The sequence below is a fragment of the Schistocerca gregaria genome, chromosome 5 (assembly GCF_023897955.1).
Source record: "Schistocerca gregaria isolate iqSchGreg1 chromosome 5, iqSchGreg1.2, whole genome shotgun sequence".
Taxonomy (NCBI): Eukaryota; Metazoa; Arthropoda; class Insecta; order Orthoptera; family Acrididae; genus Schistocerca; species Schistocerca gregaria.
The window spans coordinates 170,565,080-170,583,691 of NC_064924.1; the positions used below are offsets into that span (position 1 = coordinate 170,565,080).

Below are 18,612 nucleotides of genomic sequence, written 5' to 3' on the forward strand. Positions count from 1 at the left end.
CAGCTGACGCGCCCCCAATCATCAGCCTGCCCTGAGACTGCTCGTCCGGAGCCTGCATCGCCAAGCCCGCGCTTCTCGAACGCCTTTCGCGATCAAACCCAAACCTCCCGCTCGAGTAATGCTCCGCTATGTCATAAGCAATTTTGGGAAACCACGTAAAACCTAAATCAACAATATTTGAGGAAGAAAGTTGCCACTCACCGTATAGCGGAGGTGCTGAGACGCAGATAGGCACAACAAAAAGACTGTCACAATTAAAGCTTTCGGCCCTTGGCTTCGTCAACAATAGACACACATACGCATACACATACACTCACGCAAACGCAACTCACACACACGACTGCTGTCTCAGGTAACCGAAACCACAGAATGCATTCCTATGTGTAAGTTGTGTTTGCGTGAGTGTGTGTGTGTGTGTGTGTGTGTGTGTATGATGAGTAGCACCTCTCCTTCTGAAATATTGTTACATTCCACCCTGGATTTTCCGTCGTTTGATAAAACCTAAATCAGGATGGCCAGATGGAGATTAGAGCCTCCATCCTCTCGAATACGAGGCTGCCCTGTTAAAAACTGTGCAACTTCATTCGCTTTATCTCTAGTTATTGATTTATTTCCAAACAATGACCACTGTGCACTCTGTACACACGTTTTTTAAAAAGTAATACTACATGCACTATCGGCTGAAGTTAGGACCATGACCTGCAGTCTTCACTTCAGACAGTCGTAACTCACTCTTCTTCACTGTGTCCGATTCTCATTATTCTACTGTTAGATTAGGATTGTTTTATGAAAAGTTGAAGGGACGGTAATCTACATCTACATCTAAATCCATACTCCGCAAGCCACCTGACGGTGTGTGGTGGAGGGTACCTTGAGTACCTCTATCGGTTCTCCCTTCTGTTCCAGTCTCGTATTGTTTGTTCGTGGAAAGAAAGGTTGTAGGTATGCCTCTGTGTGTTATCTGATCTCTCTGATTTTATCCTCATGGTATCTTCGCGAGATATACATAGGAGGGAGCAATATACTGCTTGACTCTTCGGTGAAGGTATGTTCTCGAAACTTCAACAAAAGCCCGTACCGAGCTACTGAGCGTCTCTCCTGCAGAGTCTTCCACTGGAGTTTATCTATCATCTCCGTAACGCTTTCGCGATTACTAAATGATCCTGTAACGAAGCGCGCTGCTCTCCGTTGGATCTTCTCTATCTCTTCTATCAACCCTATCTGGTACGGATCCCACACTGCTGAGAAGTATTCAAGCAGTGGGCGAACAAGCGTACTGTAACTTACTTCCTTTGCTTTCGGATTGCATTTCCTTCGGATTCTTCCAATGAATCTCAGTCTGGCATCTGCTTTACCGACGATCAACTTTATATGATCATTCCATTTTTCATCACTCCTAATGCGTACTCCCAGATACTTCATGGAATTAACTGCTTCCAGTTGCTGACCTGCTATATTGTAGCTAAATTATAAGGGATCTTTCTTTCTATGTATTCGCAGCACATTATACTTGTCTACATTGAGATTCAATTGCCATTCCCTGCACCATGCGTCAATTCGCTGCAGATCCTCCTGCATTTCAGTACAATTTTCCATTGTTACAACGTCTCGATATACCACAGCTTCATCCGTAAAAAGCCTCAGTGAACCTCAGATGTCATCCACAAGGTCATTTATGTATATTGTGAATAGCAACGGGCCTACGACACTCCCCTGCGACACACCTGAAATCACTCTCACTTCGGAAGGCTTCTCTCCATTGAGAATGACATGCTGCGTTCTGTTATCTAGGAACTCTTCAATCCAATCACACAATTGGTCTGATAGTCCGTATGCTCGTACTTTGTTCATGAAACGACTGTGGGGTACTGTATCGAACGCCTTGCGGAAGGGGAACCGGTGTCTATGGCCCTCTGAGTCTCGTGGACGAATAGCGTGAGCTGGGTTTCTCAGGATCGTCTTTTTCGAAACCCTTGCTGATTCCTACAGAAAGCTTTTTAGTATCCAGAAAAGTCATTATAGTCGAACATAATACGTGTTCCAAAATTCTACAACTGATCGACGTTAGAGATATAGGTCTATAGTTCTGCACATCTGTTCGACGTCCCTTCTTGAAAACGGGGATGACCTGTGCCCTTTTCCAATCCTTTGGAACGCTACGCTCTTCTAGAGACCTACGGTACACCGCTGCAAGAAGGGGTGCAAGTTCCTTAGCGTACTCTGTGTAAAATCGAACTGGTATCCCATCAGGTCCAGCGGCCTTTCCTCTTTTGAGCGATTTTAATTGTTTGTCTATCCCTCTGTCGTCTATTTCGATATCTACCATTTTGTCATCTTTGCGACAATCTACAGAAGGAACTACAGTGCAGTCTTCCTCTGTGAAACAACTTTGGAAAAAGACATTTAGTATTTTGGCCTTTAGTCTGTCATCCTATGTTTCGGTACCATTTTGGCCACAGAGTGTCTGGACATTTTGTTTTGATCCACCTACCGCTTTGACATAAGACCAAAATTTCTTAGGATCTTTTGCCAAATCAGTACATAGAACTTTACTTTCGTAATCGTACTTCGTAATCAGCTATGTCTTCTACAATCATTTCCGCAGTGCCCTACACGCAAGTACGCAGCTGATACCTTTCACCACCCTGTCAGTTGGCTTCAAAAACTTTAAAGTGCCTTACTGCAAGTAACACGTAAACGTTCACCAAAAGACGTCGTAAACAGTTGTGATTAAAGCACCAAAAACAATTGTGATTAAAGGACCACACATCTGTCCGTTTAATCCACCCCCTAATCAAGCAGTATCTGTCCTAAGCTAATTATATGTCTCTGATCTTATCTGGTAGATAGCATCTATATCTAAGAAGCAGTAACTGGCATTACAGATACGGAACACAAGCACGCTTCAAGGTGCTGTTAACTGATTATAAACGCCTCTATTCATCACGAGCATTAGCTTTAATAATATGACTTCACGGTATCATTCGAGCAAAATAGTTCAATCCTTAACCACAATGTCTTTAAAATATCTTTAGTTAAACTACGTCTTTGGCATTTCATCTAATTAGCAACGTTATAGGAAACCACTGTCCCCAGAATAAACCATTATGTCAACTCTTTCTGTTTTGAGACAACTACGTAAAGTTATAACATCCGAAATAGCCTTTTACAGCACAGAAAGCAGTATTAATTCCAAGTGTTGCTGGAGGACAATTGTTGGGAGGAAAATCTAAGAAACTGTCTTGAACGTACGTAACACACTTCAGTAAAAATATCGATGGGTTTTCGTATTCACACCCTGCAGCTATGAAACGTCAGTTGACAGTCGACAGTGTGATTGCAGAGATGTGTGTGCTGCAGCTCCCTAGATGCTGCGTCTGCTGTAGGATCTCTGGTGCCGTCGCTCCGTTTTCTCGCTGATAGCCGCTCTGTCAAAATAAACTAAGAAACTTTCCCTGTTTCTGCAAACGGAATGGGGTGGGACTAGTCAGGTTAATTTAATACAGAGAACACAAACTTTCAGAAGCGACAGTGGACGGCGGGTCGAAAATCAACCCTGATGTGGCGTCTATTGTTTATTTGTACATCCCAAAATTAAACTTTTCAGAAACCCGACCCTCACATAGGTTCCGATACGGTTCTGAATATACCCAGTTTTTTGGCGCTGAAGACAAGTGACCATTTTACTCGTGGTATTCAACTCTATTTACAACTGCCACTCACATCGCTCTCCATCGCTCCTTAACTAACTCTTCGTAACATTATCCACTATATTAATTTTACTAACGGAACAAAGCACCGACAATTAGAACGAAATAGCATACATACACGCAAATAACATTATATAATAAATTACAAAATTGACTTTACATAGTACATTACATTGCGTCTGTACACACAAATACATTATAACCGAAGATAATCAACGTTAACAGAGAGGGAAAAAATCAAAGAAATACTTACGTACTTCACTAATATCTTCCAGAACTCTAAACGTAGTAGCAGATGTACTACATAATAACATATGTCAAATGAGCCCTTTTCCCCATTCTTTGCTGTTAAAGCACAAAGTATTAATTTTATAATTATAAAGGCGGATATTCAAGAAAGCGCATCAGCTATTTTTCCTCACACAAAGAGGTGCGGTCTGGGGCGCCTTGCCACGATTCGCGCGGCTCCCCCCATTGGAGGTTAGAGTCCTGCCTCGGGCATGAGTGTGTGTGTGTGTGTGTGTGTGTGTGTGTGTGTGTGTGTGTGTGTGTTGTCCCCAGCATAAGTTACTTTAAGTTAGATTAGGTAGTGTGTGAGTCTAGAGACCGATGACTTCAGTAGTTTCGTCCCATAGCAATTTACCACCATCTCACACAAATGCATGCTGATTCTCTGACGCTCTGCTTTCGTATGTAATGCGCTTCTGGGTTTATCTGCTTTCTGCCTGATTTTCTAACGTATTCCTATCGTCACTATGTCTGCCATTAACGAAATACCTATTGCCTTTTGACTTATAGCCCGCGATCTTCTGTGACTTTTCACCAGGTGGTGTACGAACACGTTGGCATCGATCTGACCGCCACATAAACAAGCTAGATTCGTCACTGAACACCACACAGTGCCACTGTCCTAGTTGACTGTGGCTCTACTCTATTCAAGTCTCTGTTGTTTGTAATATGATGACAGCGGTAACGACTCGTGGGAATTCGAGAGCTCAATCCAATTTCCAGCCATCTGTTCCCCACGGTTCGTGATGACACTCTATCTGTAACCTGATCCGTTGTCATCCGTCTATTCGTCAGAGCCAGAGGAAGAATCCCACATTCTTCTCGTGGTATAGTCTTTCTTGGAAACCCATGCCTGCACTTCTTGCCGCGCTGTTGCCCTGAATCCATGTCAACATCACACATTCTGCACTCATTGCTCTGCAATTACCTGCCGGTATTGATATTTACATGACCCGCATTCCAGGGATTCGACACTTCTAAAAGTCAGAAAGAATGCGATAAGCTTACGTGCACGTGCACTGTACATGCTACTAGCTTTGGACCCACCTAACACTCATCGAAATAAACGTAAGGAAAGTTTCAATCACCTTGTAAGACAGCACAGATACTTGCCTCTGGGTCCGCAGCTCGTGGTCTTGAGGCCGCATTCTCAGTTCCCGAGCACTGGGTCTCGGGTTCGATTCCCGGCGGGGTCCCAGTAATGCACAATGCTATCTAGCTTGTAGGACCACTTCACATGAATTCTTCTCGTTACAGCAGTCTTCAGCTATATTTGAAAACAAAGAGGCGGACTTTGTGTTTAAATAACTTGTTGTGTCTTGTAAGAATGGTATCAGAAATTAATAATTTAATTTCAGAATAGTCCATACCACACTATGTTCCTGAGGCATGATGATGATGATGATGATGATGATGATGATGATGTTTGGTTTGTGGGACGCTCGACTGCGGCGTTGTTAGCGCCCGTACAAATTCCCAACCTTTGCTCAGTCCAATTTCGCCACTTTCATGAATGAGCATGATATGATGAGGACAGCGCAAACACCCAGTCATCACGAGGCAGGTGAAAATCTATGACCCCGCCGGGAATCGAACCCGGGACCCCGTGCTCGGGAACTGAGAATGCGACCTCAAGACCACGAGCTGCGGACCCAGAGACATGGATAAGTATCTGTGCGATCTCCCGATTCTCATATTTCCTAACGTATGCTGTTTATCATTGTCAACTGTCAGCATGTATCAGATGTTTGACAGATATTCCTATGTAGCGTAGGATTTTGGTGGGGGTTGAGTTTGGGCTGGAGGGTGGGCAGACGCCGTGCTCAGTTTAGCAACTAGTTTTGTTGTGACGCTGCTATGTGTCCAGTAGAACGTCACCTCAATACGACTGCGTCAGTGTAGTATTGGAAAACTATGCCCATAAATATTCCAACTAGATAACTGCATTTATTATCACACTTAAACAGAATGTAGAACTGTGGTATAACTGAACACAAAAAACACTTCCCGGAACAGGTAACTTCCAATGAATAAGTGCGCAACCTGACACGCAGTACAAGTCAGCTAGTTTCTCTTGCAAAAATCTGTATCTGCAAAATTATGTTCCAAAATCACTTCCTGGAGGTCTACCGCACTGGCAGTGCTACTGCTCTCCAGTGACTGCCATCCTAGCGTGGACTCCAACCGTGGACTGGTCACACCGTAAACTCTGTGTACTCGCTGTAGACTGACAATGAGTGTGGACTCACGTTACAGGTCAGGCTGCACAGAGGACCGCGCGGATGAATACGCTCAATCCGCGTGGTTAGCTACTGTTGGCTGGGAAGTTAAGCTTCTTGCTCTTTGGCGCTCTGCATAACATGATATATCGGATGCGTTACTGGCGTCTGCAGAAGGTGTGGCAATGCAGTTCCATAGACTCTGATGCCGTCTAGGGACGACCACTGTTAACAGCCTTGTCAAAAGCCTGCACCTGCAGATTATGCAACTGGTGACACTGAAGTGTACAGAGGATATCATATGGCAGACACCAGAGGATGTAACAATTTTAATAAACATAAAAAATTTCAATTAACTGAACGGAAACCAATCACATGAACGTGGCCAAAGCCAATGTTCGACGCTAACGTGTAATAACCACTCACAGTCGGCCCGTGGCAGCACTAGCAGTTTACGGTACATATGCGCGTGGAGGGTTTGGTGAGGGGAGGGGGGGGGGGGGGAAGGGAGGGACTCGGAAGACTGAGCAGTTGCTGGCCTAATGCAGAAACGGAGAGATGTATCTCAAGTCTAAAAGGGCATGATTCTTAACTTTTTGACCAAATGTTAGCATTTCCGAAACTGCTAAGTTCGTAAACTGCTCGCTTAATGCGTTGGTGAACGTATATCGTGCAAGCCGAAATGGCACCATCCAAAATCACCCCGAGGCAACAGTGGTGCAGGACAGGCCTTAGATGACAGGTGTGAAGGTTGCAGAGATGTGTACGGGCGAACAGACATGCAGCTGTTGAGCAACTGACTGCCGAGATGAAACAAGAGGCTAACAGTACTGCCCCCTCAAGGTGCGTTCAGCAGTCGCCTAGTTCCTGCACCCACTCTGACTGCTTTTCGTCGGCGACGAAGGCTAAGATTTGCAAGCCAATGTCGCAGCTGCAAGTCCACTGAGTGTGCGACAGTTGGCCTCTTCAGATGAATCACTTTTTATGCCCCATCAGCGTGAAAAGTCTCAAAGCAAACATCCTGTAAAAATCGTCAGAAGGATCCACGCCAGAGAAGAGGCCTCATTTTTTGGGTAATGTTTTCGGGGTGTACCTTGGGTATCTCGTAATTGTGGAAGGCACAATGGTTCAACACATGTATGCATCTATCCTTACCAACCATGTCCACCTCTATACCCAATTTGTTGTTCTTCGGCACAGTGGCATCTAACAGCAGGACAATGTAACGCGTCACACAGCTCGCTGTGTAGGTATGTGATTCGGAGAGCACCAAGATAAGTTTACCATGCCACCAGGCCACCAAACTCCTCGGATTTAAGCCTCCTCTACAGGGCTGTTCACACCATGGATCCTCAACCGAGAAACCTAGGACAGCTGGCCACGGTACTGGAGTAGTCATAGCTCCACATCCCTCTCGGTTGCATCCAGAACCACATTGACTCTCTTCCTAAAGGTCTCGAAGGTTCCTCGCTGCAAAAGTTGGTTATTCAGGCTTTTGACAGATGGTCGCATTAATGTGACTGGGCAGTGTACGTCTGCTCTGTATCACAACATACAATGCCGCGCGCCCTGTGTGCCATAAATACAACAATCAATTACTCAGCCGTCGCAAACCTCCGTTCAGGAATTTTTCTTATAAATAGGTACTCCCAATGCGGGTTCTCACAAAACACGGTTTAGTGCTTCACTCACAAAGCCACCGGGCTACCACCGTCAATTGCGAAAGCACAATAGGTAGCGTTTCTTATGACCAGCAGGAGCCGTTCTCTCGCTTCTCCTGGAATTGCTGTGTGTCGTATGTGCACCAGATGGCGCCAACGCAAATGCTGACTAACTTCTTTAAAAAAATATAAGTAATTTCACTGACCGTGTAAACCTAGATGTGTAAGACATCCACGATAAAATGGGATCATTGATTAGATGAAAACAATCACCGTATTTGATAGCACGTCTCCTCATTAATGCTCTGAAAATAAAGGAGCTACCTCTGCGAAAAGACGAAAAGAGTGACGCCCATGAGGTAAAACACCGTCATCATCCAGAAGATTGGATGAACAGTATAACTCACAGTTGTACTGGCAGTTGGCTGGGATTACCTTGTCTTCTTCCAGCCTACGAATCCTTCCAGCGCCAATGATGGTCGTATGCGTGTTTGGCACCGTGCAGGTGAGCGCCACAATTAGGATTGCATACGACCGAGGCACACAAGGCCAACACCCGGCATCATGGTGGGGGGAGCGATCTCCTACACTGGCCGTACACCTCTGGTGATCGTCGAGGGGACACTGAATAGTGCACGGTACATCCAAACCGTCATCGAACCCATTGTTCTACCATTCCTAGACCGGCAAGGGAACTTGCTGTTCCAACAGGACAATGCACGTCCGCATGTATCCCGTGCCACCCAACGTGCTCTAGAAGGTGTAAGTCAACTACCCTGGCCAGCAAGATCTCCGGATCTGTCCCCCATTGAGCATGTTTGGGACTGGATGAAGCGTCGTCTCACGCGGTCTGCACGTCCAGCACGAACGCTGGTCCAACTGAGGCGCCAGGTGGAAATGGCATGGCAAGCCGTTCCACAGGACTACATCCAGCATGTCTACGATCGTCTCCATGGGAGAATAGCAGCCTGCATTGCTGCGAAAGGTGGATATACACTGTACTAGTGCCGACATTGTGCATGCTGTGTGGCCTGTGTCGATGTGCCTGTGGTTCTGTCAGTGTGATCATGTGATGTATCTGACCCCAGGAATGTGTCAATAAAGTTTCCCCTTCCTGGGACAATGAATTCACGGTGTTCTTATTTCAATTTCCAGGAGTGTATTTCAATGAGGTAAGTGTCTTAATCGGTGTGGAGACGCCTGTCAGATTTTGAATCTTCAGTAAACACTCGGGCAAGTAATTGTTCTCACTATAGTACTACTACTACTAAGTCTGGTCGTTTTCAAAGATCAATCGTTAAGTCTCAAAGAAGGTCAGTAAGAGAGGATCGACAAGAAGAGAGAGAAGCAGACGACGAGAAAGAGATGAATGTGTTCATATGTTACATACAGCACTTGATAAATGTTTGCCAGTAATTCGCAGGGCTGACAACAGTGTGCTTTTCTCATGTTTCAGACTCAGCAACATGGGCTTGTATGCGGAGTCGTGGCTCACGGAGCTGTTGGTAGCCCTGTCACTGGTGACAGTGGCGGCGTACATGTGGTTCTCCCAGTCGTACAAATACTGGCAGAAGAAAGGAGTGCCCTACTTGGAGCCACAGTTTCCGTTTGGCAATATCTACAAGAGTTTTGTGGGCAAGCAGTCCATGCCCATGGACGTCACGGACGCGTACCGGCAGCTCAAAGGTAAGACAACTCACACAGACATTGTATAAAGGAAGAATCGGAGGTATCTGGTGCGACAAGTCAATTGTTCTAAATGTACAACAGCTTTGTCTGTAAAATAACATTTGTCTCACAAGAACGCGATTGTTCATTTTCTGTGAAACATTTACTAATCGTAACCCTCGTAATATAAACGCATTTTCAGTAACATGTACGAAAAAAATTAAAAAAAATTGTTAACTGTTGTTGACTTGTATTAACAATATACTTTTTAAAGAGGTCCTGATGTGTAAGAGTGCTCCAGAACCCGAAAATATCTTTTAGCAGACCCTTATCAATTCCCATATACTTTCAATAACGTACTACCAAAAAGGGGCTGGGGTTACTTTATGAACACCAAAATATATCTTTTAATGTAGATATTGGTAACTGTTGTTGACTTTTACCCACAACATACATGTTGATGTGTAAGCAGGGCCCACAATCTAAAAGTATTGAATGTGATATTCATTGTGAAAAGACACATTTGGTACTAAAACTTAAATTTTTCGTTAAGTTCAGATGAAAAATTTAAAATATCCACGGAATCTAGTAGAAGACTTCATTGGAAACGATAAATATTTTCTTTCTAAACTAAAAAAATATAATGTACCTGACTAGATTACCATATTTTCAAATGTAGGGTATATAATACCTCCACCCCCACCCCGCACTACTCGATATTGCAAGTTTTAATACTCTGTAATTTGAGTATCAAGTTTGTTTACGTGACCTAGAATTGTTTCAGGGGCTGTAATTTCAACACAACCTACTAGAAGTGGGTTGATTATCTGATTTACAGTTTTTCCCAGTTGTTTCGTAGGGGACTATTGGAATTTCTCTCTTTGAGTCGAGCTTCTACTTTTCCAATCTCTTATGCTTACACTTGTTGGAAAAAATTCTAATCGAAAGTTTCTGTGAATTTTAGGACATAAATGTTCCCCTTTCCTTGAAGATAAATTTGACTCCGTTAAGGACGATCCGAGAGGAAGGCAACTGCGCTTGACTTACGACGCCTGACAATAGAACATATGCGTTACGAAACCGCAGGGAGATCTCTGAAGGTGATCCCATGTAACTATCGAAACGTTTTGATGAATCGTTATAGGAACAAGAGCAAATAATCTGCCACATATTTTGAAACCATAGAAGACAGGGAGCGAAAGCAGAAAGGTTGAAGGAGTATGTAGAAGGGAGATGTTCTGGAGGGCAATATTATGGAACGACCTAAGTCGAAACAAGGCCCCGGAAGTAGACAACATTCCATTAGAACTACTGATAGCCTTGGGAGAGCCAGCCCTAACAAAAATCTACCATGTGATGAGCAAGATGTAAGAGAAGGGCGAAAAACCTTCAGACTTCAAGAAGAATATAATAATTCCAATCCCAAAGAAAGCAGGTGTTGACAGATGTGAAAATTACCGAACAATCAGTTTAATAAGCCACAGCTGCAAAATACTAACACGAATTCTTTACAGACGAATGGAAAAACTAGTAGAAGCCGACCTCGGGGAAGATCAGTTTGGATTCCGTAGAAATGTTGGAACACGTGAGGCAATACTGACCTTACGACTTATCTTAGAAGAAAGATTAAGGAAAGCAAACCTACGTTTCTAGCATTCGTAGACTTAGAGAAAGCTTTTGACAATGTTGACTGGAATACTCTCTTCCAAATTCTAAAGGTGGCAGGGGTAAAATACAGGGAGCGAAAGGCTATTTACAATTTGTACAGAAACCAGATGGCAGTTATAAGAGTCGAGGTGCATGATAGGGAAGCAGTGGTTGGGAAGGGAGTGAGACAGGGTTGCAGCCTATCCCCGATGTTATTCAATCTCTGTATTGAGCAAACATTAAAGAAAACAAAAGAAAAATATGGAGTACGAATTAAAATCCATGGGGAAGAAATAAAAACTTTGAGGTTTGGCGATGATATTGTAATTCTGTCAGAGACAGTAAAGGACCTGGAAGAGTAGTTGAACGGAATGGAATGCGTCTTGATAGCAAAATGAGGATAATGGAATGTAGACGAATGAAGTCACGTGATGCTGAAGACATTAGATTAGGAAATGAGACACGTAAAGTATACGAGAGTTCCTGAGAGTCAAATGAAAAGTCTGCAAACTGCAAAGGCTCTGTTTCTCCACTTGTATCATCTACATTCTTGTTGCCTCTTATCTCACGTTCTTATCACATTTTGGAAACAATTACATAGTCTCCATTTCTATAAATTTGTTGTTGTTGTGGTCTTCAGTCCTGAGACTGGTTTGATGCAGCTCTCCATGCTACTCTATCCTGTGCAAGCTTCTTCATCTCCCAGTACCTACTGCAATCTACATCCTTGTGAATGTGTTTAGTGTATTCATCTTCTGGTCTGGCCTTAGAATATGCCCTACCAACCGATCCTTTCTTCTAGTCAAGTTGTGCCACATATTTCTCTTCTCTCCAATTCTATTCAATACCTCCTCATTAGTTATGTGTTCTACCCATCTAATCTTCAGCATTCTTCTGTAGCACCACATTGCGAAATCATCTATTCTCTTCTTGTCTGAACATGTTATCGTCCATTTTTCACTTCCATACACGGCTAAACTCCACACAAATACTTTCTGAAAACACTTCCTGACATTTAAATCTACACTCGATGTTCATTAATAGTGACGAAAATTCAAATTGGTTCAAGTTCCCGTTCACCATCACCACTATGGGGAACAATAACTATTCCCTTACTAATTTTCTTCGTCTCAGCTGGTGTTAATCGCTGTAATTTATTTGCAATCGACTACGAAGCAAGTAGGTTTCATTATCAGGCTCTGTCCGCCCCGAAAGCTGAATGGTGAGCGTGACGGACTGCCGTTCTAAGGGACTCGGGTTCGATTCCCGGTTGGGCCGGGGATTTTCTCCTCTCAGGGACTGGGTGTTGTGGTGTCTTCATCATTAGTTCATCCCCATCCGGCGAGCAGGTCGCCCAATGTGGCGTCGAGTGTAATAAGACTTGCACCAAGGCGGCCGGACATGCGCCGTGAGAAGCCTACCGGCCAATGACGCCAAACGCTCATTTCCATTATCAGGCTCTGTTATCGACGTCATGTACTACCGAAAGTAGATCCCAGCGTTTCATAATGTACTTGCGGTAGTATATCGCATCGATAACCGTACTAAAGTATCGGAAGACAGAGCTGCAGTAGTTTAGAAACTGATAGCAAATAAGTTAAAACAATCTACACAGATGCGTGGTAGAAAAGTAATAATTTAAGATAATTTGCATTACATAGAGCGGTCGGAGATACGCAAGACCTGCTCTCTAAACTGAAAACAACTTGCAGGTACGACAAAGCCACCCGAGTTTTTGTTGTTGTTTTTTTTAAGAAAAACTTGAGATATTCCCTGCGGATATCAACGAGGTTGAGAACACTGGCGTCCTCTGATACTGCAATTACGCTATGGAATAGCAAAAGCGCTGTTTATCTCGCATTTCATGAATTATCTAGCCACTTGAAAAAAGTCGTATGTCACAGACTGATGACAGTGTTGACAGACCTAATCATGGCATCGATCCTGGTCTACATGAATTTGTAATTAAGCATGGTGAACGGTTCTTATAAATGCATATCAACTATCTTCTTGTGTGAAGAACGAAAAGAGCACCAAACGATAAAGTAGGACTTTGATTAAGGACCCTTTGATCAATGAGGACAACCATCTGTTTGTGGGCACGGATCAAAGTAAAGTGGCTCCTAGTTTGAGGTCCTTTTGATGATGTACATCGATAGGTTGTACGACAGTCAAGACTACCAAGAAGTTCATGAAACACATATTCCCGTTCAGTGTTAGAGATTCGACAGTGAATAACTTCCATGACCAAGACTTCACAGTTACTCGTCTCACAGTCAGTTACGACAACGGTCTTGTTGCGTATTTTAACAGCAAGCCCGCAGAAAGACCAAAAACCGTCAGAAACTCTGCTGATAGCATACTTCGTGCCTTAAAGATTAGTTCTCCAAAAACTGATGTACCAAGAAGGTACTCATTATATCATATAGGGCGCCAGGAAGAAAAAGAATTTAAACGCCTTATGCAGGGACTGCCGTCAATGGCGACTGATGCTTGAAATGCTTTGACGCGTAGAGTGGTGCAACGGAACAGCTTTTATCAGTACCGTCTCCCTTCTAGTTCCCCAATCTTACTTCGTTCCAGCACTTGAGGGCTGTTGTCTCAATAGACTGCTCAAGAATGCCAATATTGGGAACTCACATGATTCACTCGGATCCCCACTTACGGGTTCCGTTTGTAGGTTTGATAGGCATTTCCCTGTTATTCAGCTTCATGGCTCTTTCAGACTCATTAAAAAGTGATCTGACCGAAGATTTGTTACAGCCCCGTATAATGGAGATATCTGAACATAATCTGAAATAAACCATTTACAATGATGTTCTACGACCTGTTCAAAATGTCGTTAAGTCAAACTGTGAAACTCCTCTAGTTCGTTTGATCTACCTGCTCCTTACCTAGCTGCCGATATAAACTCTATAGTTATGGAAAAAAATTTCACAGCGTTCCGTATGTATTTATTAACTTAAACACCAAGTTCAGCTGATCCTGCCTCAACTTCACGACATAGCAATCATTCAAACACTTGATGAAGAAGAATCAACAATTTCTTTCTTAAGCTTCCCATTCTACGTTAGAAAGTCTTTGTTATTGAGTCCTTTGCTTTCCCAGCTGTGAAAAGGTTTTATTGCTCCAGTAAATCTCATTATCACCAGATGGTAAGGTACCCCTTTCACCGTGAAATCTCTCATTGGACTTAGCAAAAACTGACGGTCCCCACCGCAAAATCTCGAAAAACTAAGAATGAACTAACGTCTTCAGATGCTGCCAGTTTTTTTTTACATACAATGCGTTTATCATGCGTAACAAATTTGCGATTTGCATCTGCAAGATGTTAGCAATAATTTGTTCATAGGGGGGAACTAGCTGTTGCTTTACCAGCAGACATTACTGAGATATCCAAACAGATAAGATGTTTGATGTGGTACAGTTAGTGGAGTCACTTTGATAAGTTATTCCGGACACACTAATTGCGTTTATACCTTCATGATGATTGCATTGTTTAAGACTGGCGGGGGATTCATCGCTGCTGACAAACTGCGAAGAATTTGTTGGTCGAAGTTTTCGGGCGAATCGAATATTCCACCATTTTCGGAAACACATCCAGAATATTAAAAAAATATTTAAAAGAAGAGCAAGAAGAAAGAGACGTAAGATCTCGGCCTTTCTACCGTATGTGCTAACTGCTTAAATAGTGAAGAAAAATTAAGTGCATACGTTCTACCTACCGCCGCAGCTCTTCTGGGATATGTGAAGGATAATTTGCTTTTACGAAAGGCGGGTATACACGAAATTCCTCGAGGGTGTAGTAAAAAGCACATAGGACAAACAGTACGCACTGTAAAAGAATGTTGCATTGAACACCAGCGAAACTCTCGCCTACTACCGCCGAACAAATATGCAGTGGATGAACTTTGTATTTCCACTGGTCATGACATGGATTACTGGAAACTTAAGATTCTGACCACAGCCTCATCCCACTGGGATTCAATGATCAAGAAAGCTGTCGGAGTATTATTAGCAGATAACCAGCCGAACCGAGACGAGGGTTTCCAGCTCTACAGGTGATGGAAACCCATCATTTCACGTCTGCGCTTTCAAAGGAAATATTGTTCTAGGTCTTCACTGCGTGGTACTGCAAGATATGCCATCCGTAATAATCAGCCAAATACTTTCTAAGCACCTGTGCATTCGCAGACACTGCGCTTGCTTGTTTTCCTCTTCGAGGTGTAAAGTTTTATCTATGAGGGACGCTCGAGTTATCAACAGTATTATCTTTGGCCCGTGTACTCCACAGTGTAAAGCGCGTTAAACTCTTTTAGGCGACTCATCTTGAGAATAGCTGCAACGTTGTCTGCCGAAATATCAGAACACGAATCAATAATATTCCGGATTCACTCCCGACAAAGTTGGACTATAACGTATAATTTTTTTCCGCTTGGTTTTTTAAGTTCTGACTGTACCAAGAGAGCTACCACGCTGTCATGATGTAATCAAAACTGACAAAAAGCATCGATAACAATAAATTGCTGGCTTCATAACATATCATCTGTCCACTGATGTCGCTCCCGAATAGCAACAACAAGGGCGCTACTCAGTCGAATTATTACGACTGCAGGGAATTCCCTACTATGAACTTAAGCTGAAGCTGGTGGGTCCAGCAACACTACTGCATAACGTGAAGGGACGGAGAGTGTTAGATGTAGTGAGTATGGTGACAAAGTCACGAAAAAGGATGAAAATAAAGACACCATTTCAAGTGGGTCCAGGGCTTCTGTCACATCATTCTTGCCGTTCACATTCATGCTTCTTCAGCTTCCAGAAAAATGTACTCTTGGTATGACCATAAACTGAAGTAAATCATTTCATTGTTTGGTCCCCATTTGGAGAGACAGTATTCCAGTCACGCGCAAATTTACAAGGCTTACTCTCAAGTACAAAGTAGAAACAACATCCATGCACGGTGTAAACTATTAATGCTTACAAAGCATCCCAGTGGTGTACACGACGTCGAATATGAGGCACTTGTGGTCCATCGAGACGGGCAACCTCCTCAAATTGGCATACAAAAGCCACCTAAACCACAGCGCATGCGCGCCGCTCTAGGTTTTGCAATATCCTCTCGCTCCCTTAGATCACCGACTTAGCTGATGCTTCGTTAATATTATTAATTAAAAACAAAACGATTTAATTGTTCATTTCATAATTTCATAATTTTAGACACAATTTACACAAATGTCAATTCTACATTTTGTATATGCAAGAACAAACGGTTTTAAATAGTGAAGGTCGATTTTAGCCAAAATATCGCTCTTATGTGGCTTATGTAGACAAATTTGGGGCTGTTTCCAGACTTCATAGATCACAAATGTCCTCTATCAATTCGTTCTTCTTGATTTCACCTACAACACTGTGGTACGTTGTAAACAGTTGTCTTTTACATGCTGTATATACAGTCTAAGAAGAAAAAGGAAAAAAGTACCACGAAGGAATTGTCCCAGTGGGACGGAAAGTGGTAGATCTGATATCCAACCGGTTTTTTAAAGGTTATAATCATAATTTGCCGGATGGTTTATTTAAAAGAAGAAAGAGCTTCACAATTCGACAAGTTACTAAAGCGTTAGTCCACATCTGGCCCTCGTGCAAGTAGTTATTATGTTTGGCATTGATCGACGGAGTAGTTGGATGTCGTCCTGAGGGACATGGTGCCAAATTCTGTCCAACTGGGGCGTTATATCGTCAAAATCTGGAGCTGGTTGGAGGGCTCTACCCCTAATGCTCCTGAGGTTCTCAATTAGGAAGAGATCCGGTGACCATGCTGGCCCAGGTGGTGTTTGGCAAGCACAAAAGACAGGAAGTAAAAGTCTCGCCGTGCCTGGACAGGCATTATCATGCTGAAGCGTAAGCCCAGATGGCTTATCATGAAGAGCAACAAACCGAGGTGTAGAATATCGTCAACCTACCGCTGAGCAGTATGGGTGCAATGGATGACAACCGAAAGGGTTCTGGTATGAAACCCAATGGCACATGGACCATCACTCGTGGTTGCCGGGCCGTATGGTGGGCGACAGGCAGGTCAGTATGCCACTGCTTTCTGGAGCATCTTCAGCCATTTCTTCGCTGATCGTCGGGGCTCAGTTCGAAGCGGGACTCATCACTGAAGACAAACTCCAGTCAGTGATGTTATAGACCCAAGACGTCTATGGAAATGTCCCAGATAGTGGTGAAACACCAGTCTGACCGTCGCTCACCATGCGTCTCGACAACCAGGAGTGACGGTCTGGTGTGCCATAATTTTTCCTTTCATAGCAGAACCCCTTTCGTTGTCATCCGCGGCCCTCTTACAGCAGGGATTGCTTGCCAAACCCTACCATTCCCATCAAAGTAGCAGTATCTCTTCCCTATTGACAACGTATGTGGCATTATGGGCAGAGCTCTCCAGCCAGCTCGAGATTTTGACGGTCTAACGGACCAGTTGGACAGAATATTCCACGATATCCCTCAGCAGGACATGCAACAACTCTCTCGAACAATGCCAAGGCGAACAACTGCCTGCATAAGGGTCAGAGATAAACCAACGCGTTGTTGATTTTCTCAACTTGTTAAACACTTTCTCTTGAATAAATCATCCAATGTTTCTGAAATTATAATCATTTGTTTGTCCGTACATCTACATCACGTCGTCCGATTTCCATCTCATCCGCATAATCCGTGGTGTGTCGCCCTTTTTTTGTCTTGATGTGCACATGTGTTGTCTAAAGCGGAGGACTGATTGCTGTAAATATTTTGAAAACGTTGATTTTGTAAACTTTTATGAATATATCACTAACTAAACCATAACAATATAATTTAAGAAAATATATGAAATACAAGATGGTGTTTCTCTAGTAAACACTAAATATACACTGAAGCGCCAAAGAAACTGGTTCTGGCATGCATATTCAAATAGAGACATACGTAAACAAGCAGTATACTTCGCTGCGGTCGGCAACATCTGTATAAGTGTCTGACGCAATTGTTACATCGGCTACTGCTGCTACAATGCCAGCTTCTCAAAATTTAAGTGAGTTTGAACGTGGTGTTATAGTCGGCGCAAGAATGACGGGACGAAGCTTCTACGAGGTACCAATGAAGTGGTGATTTTCCCGTACGACCATTTCACGAGTGTAGCATGAATATCACAAATCCGGTAAAAATCTCCGATATCGCTGCGGCAGGAAAAATATCCTCCAAGAACGGGACCAACGACTACTGAAGACAATCACTCAGTCACAGAAGTGCATCCCTTCCGCAAATTGCTGCAGAATTCAATGCTGGGGCATCAACAAGTGTCGGCGTCCGAGCCGAAACATCGTCGATATGGGCTTTCGGAGTCGAAGGTCCACACTTGTACCCTTGATCGCTGTCCGACACGAGGCTTTA

The 18,612-nt window shown here is 43.5% G+C and overlaps 1 protein-coding gene across 2 annotated transcripts in view; it reads left to right on the top strand.

Moving 5' to 3' along the window:
- LOC126272550 (cytochrome P450 6k1-like) overlaps nt 1–18,612 on the top strand; it is a 98,199-nt gene that overhangs the window by 20,311 nt on the left and 59,276 nt on the right. For both annotated transcript variants that reach the window (XM_049975468.1, XM_049975469.1), the window contains exon 2: nt 9,335–9,564. In XM_049975468.1, the coding sequence (XP_049831425.1) occupies nt 9,345–9,564 (220 nt within the window). In that variant the 5' untranslated portion in view covers nt 9,335–9,344. The remainder of the gene's footprint in view (nt 1–9,334; nt 9,565–18,612) is intronic.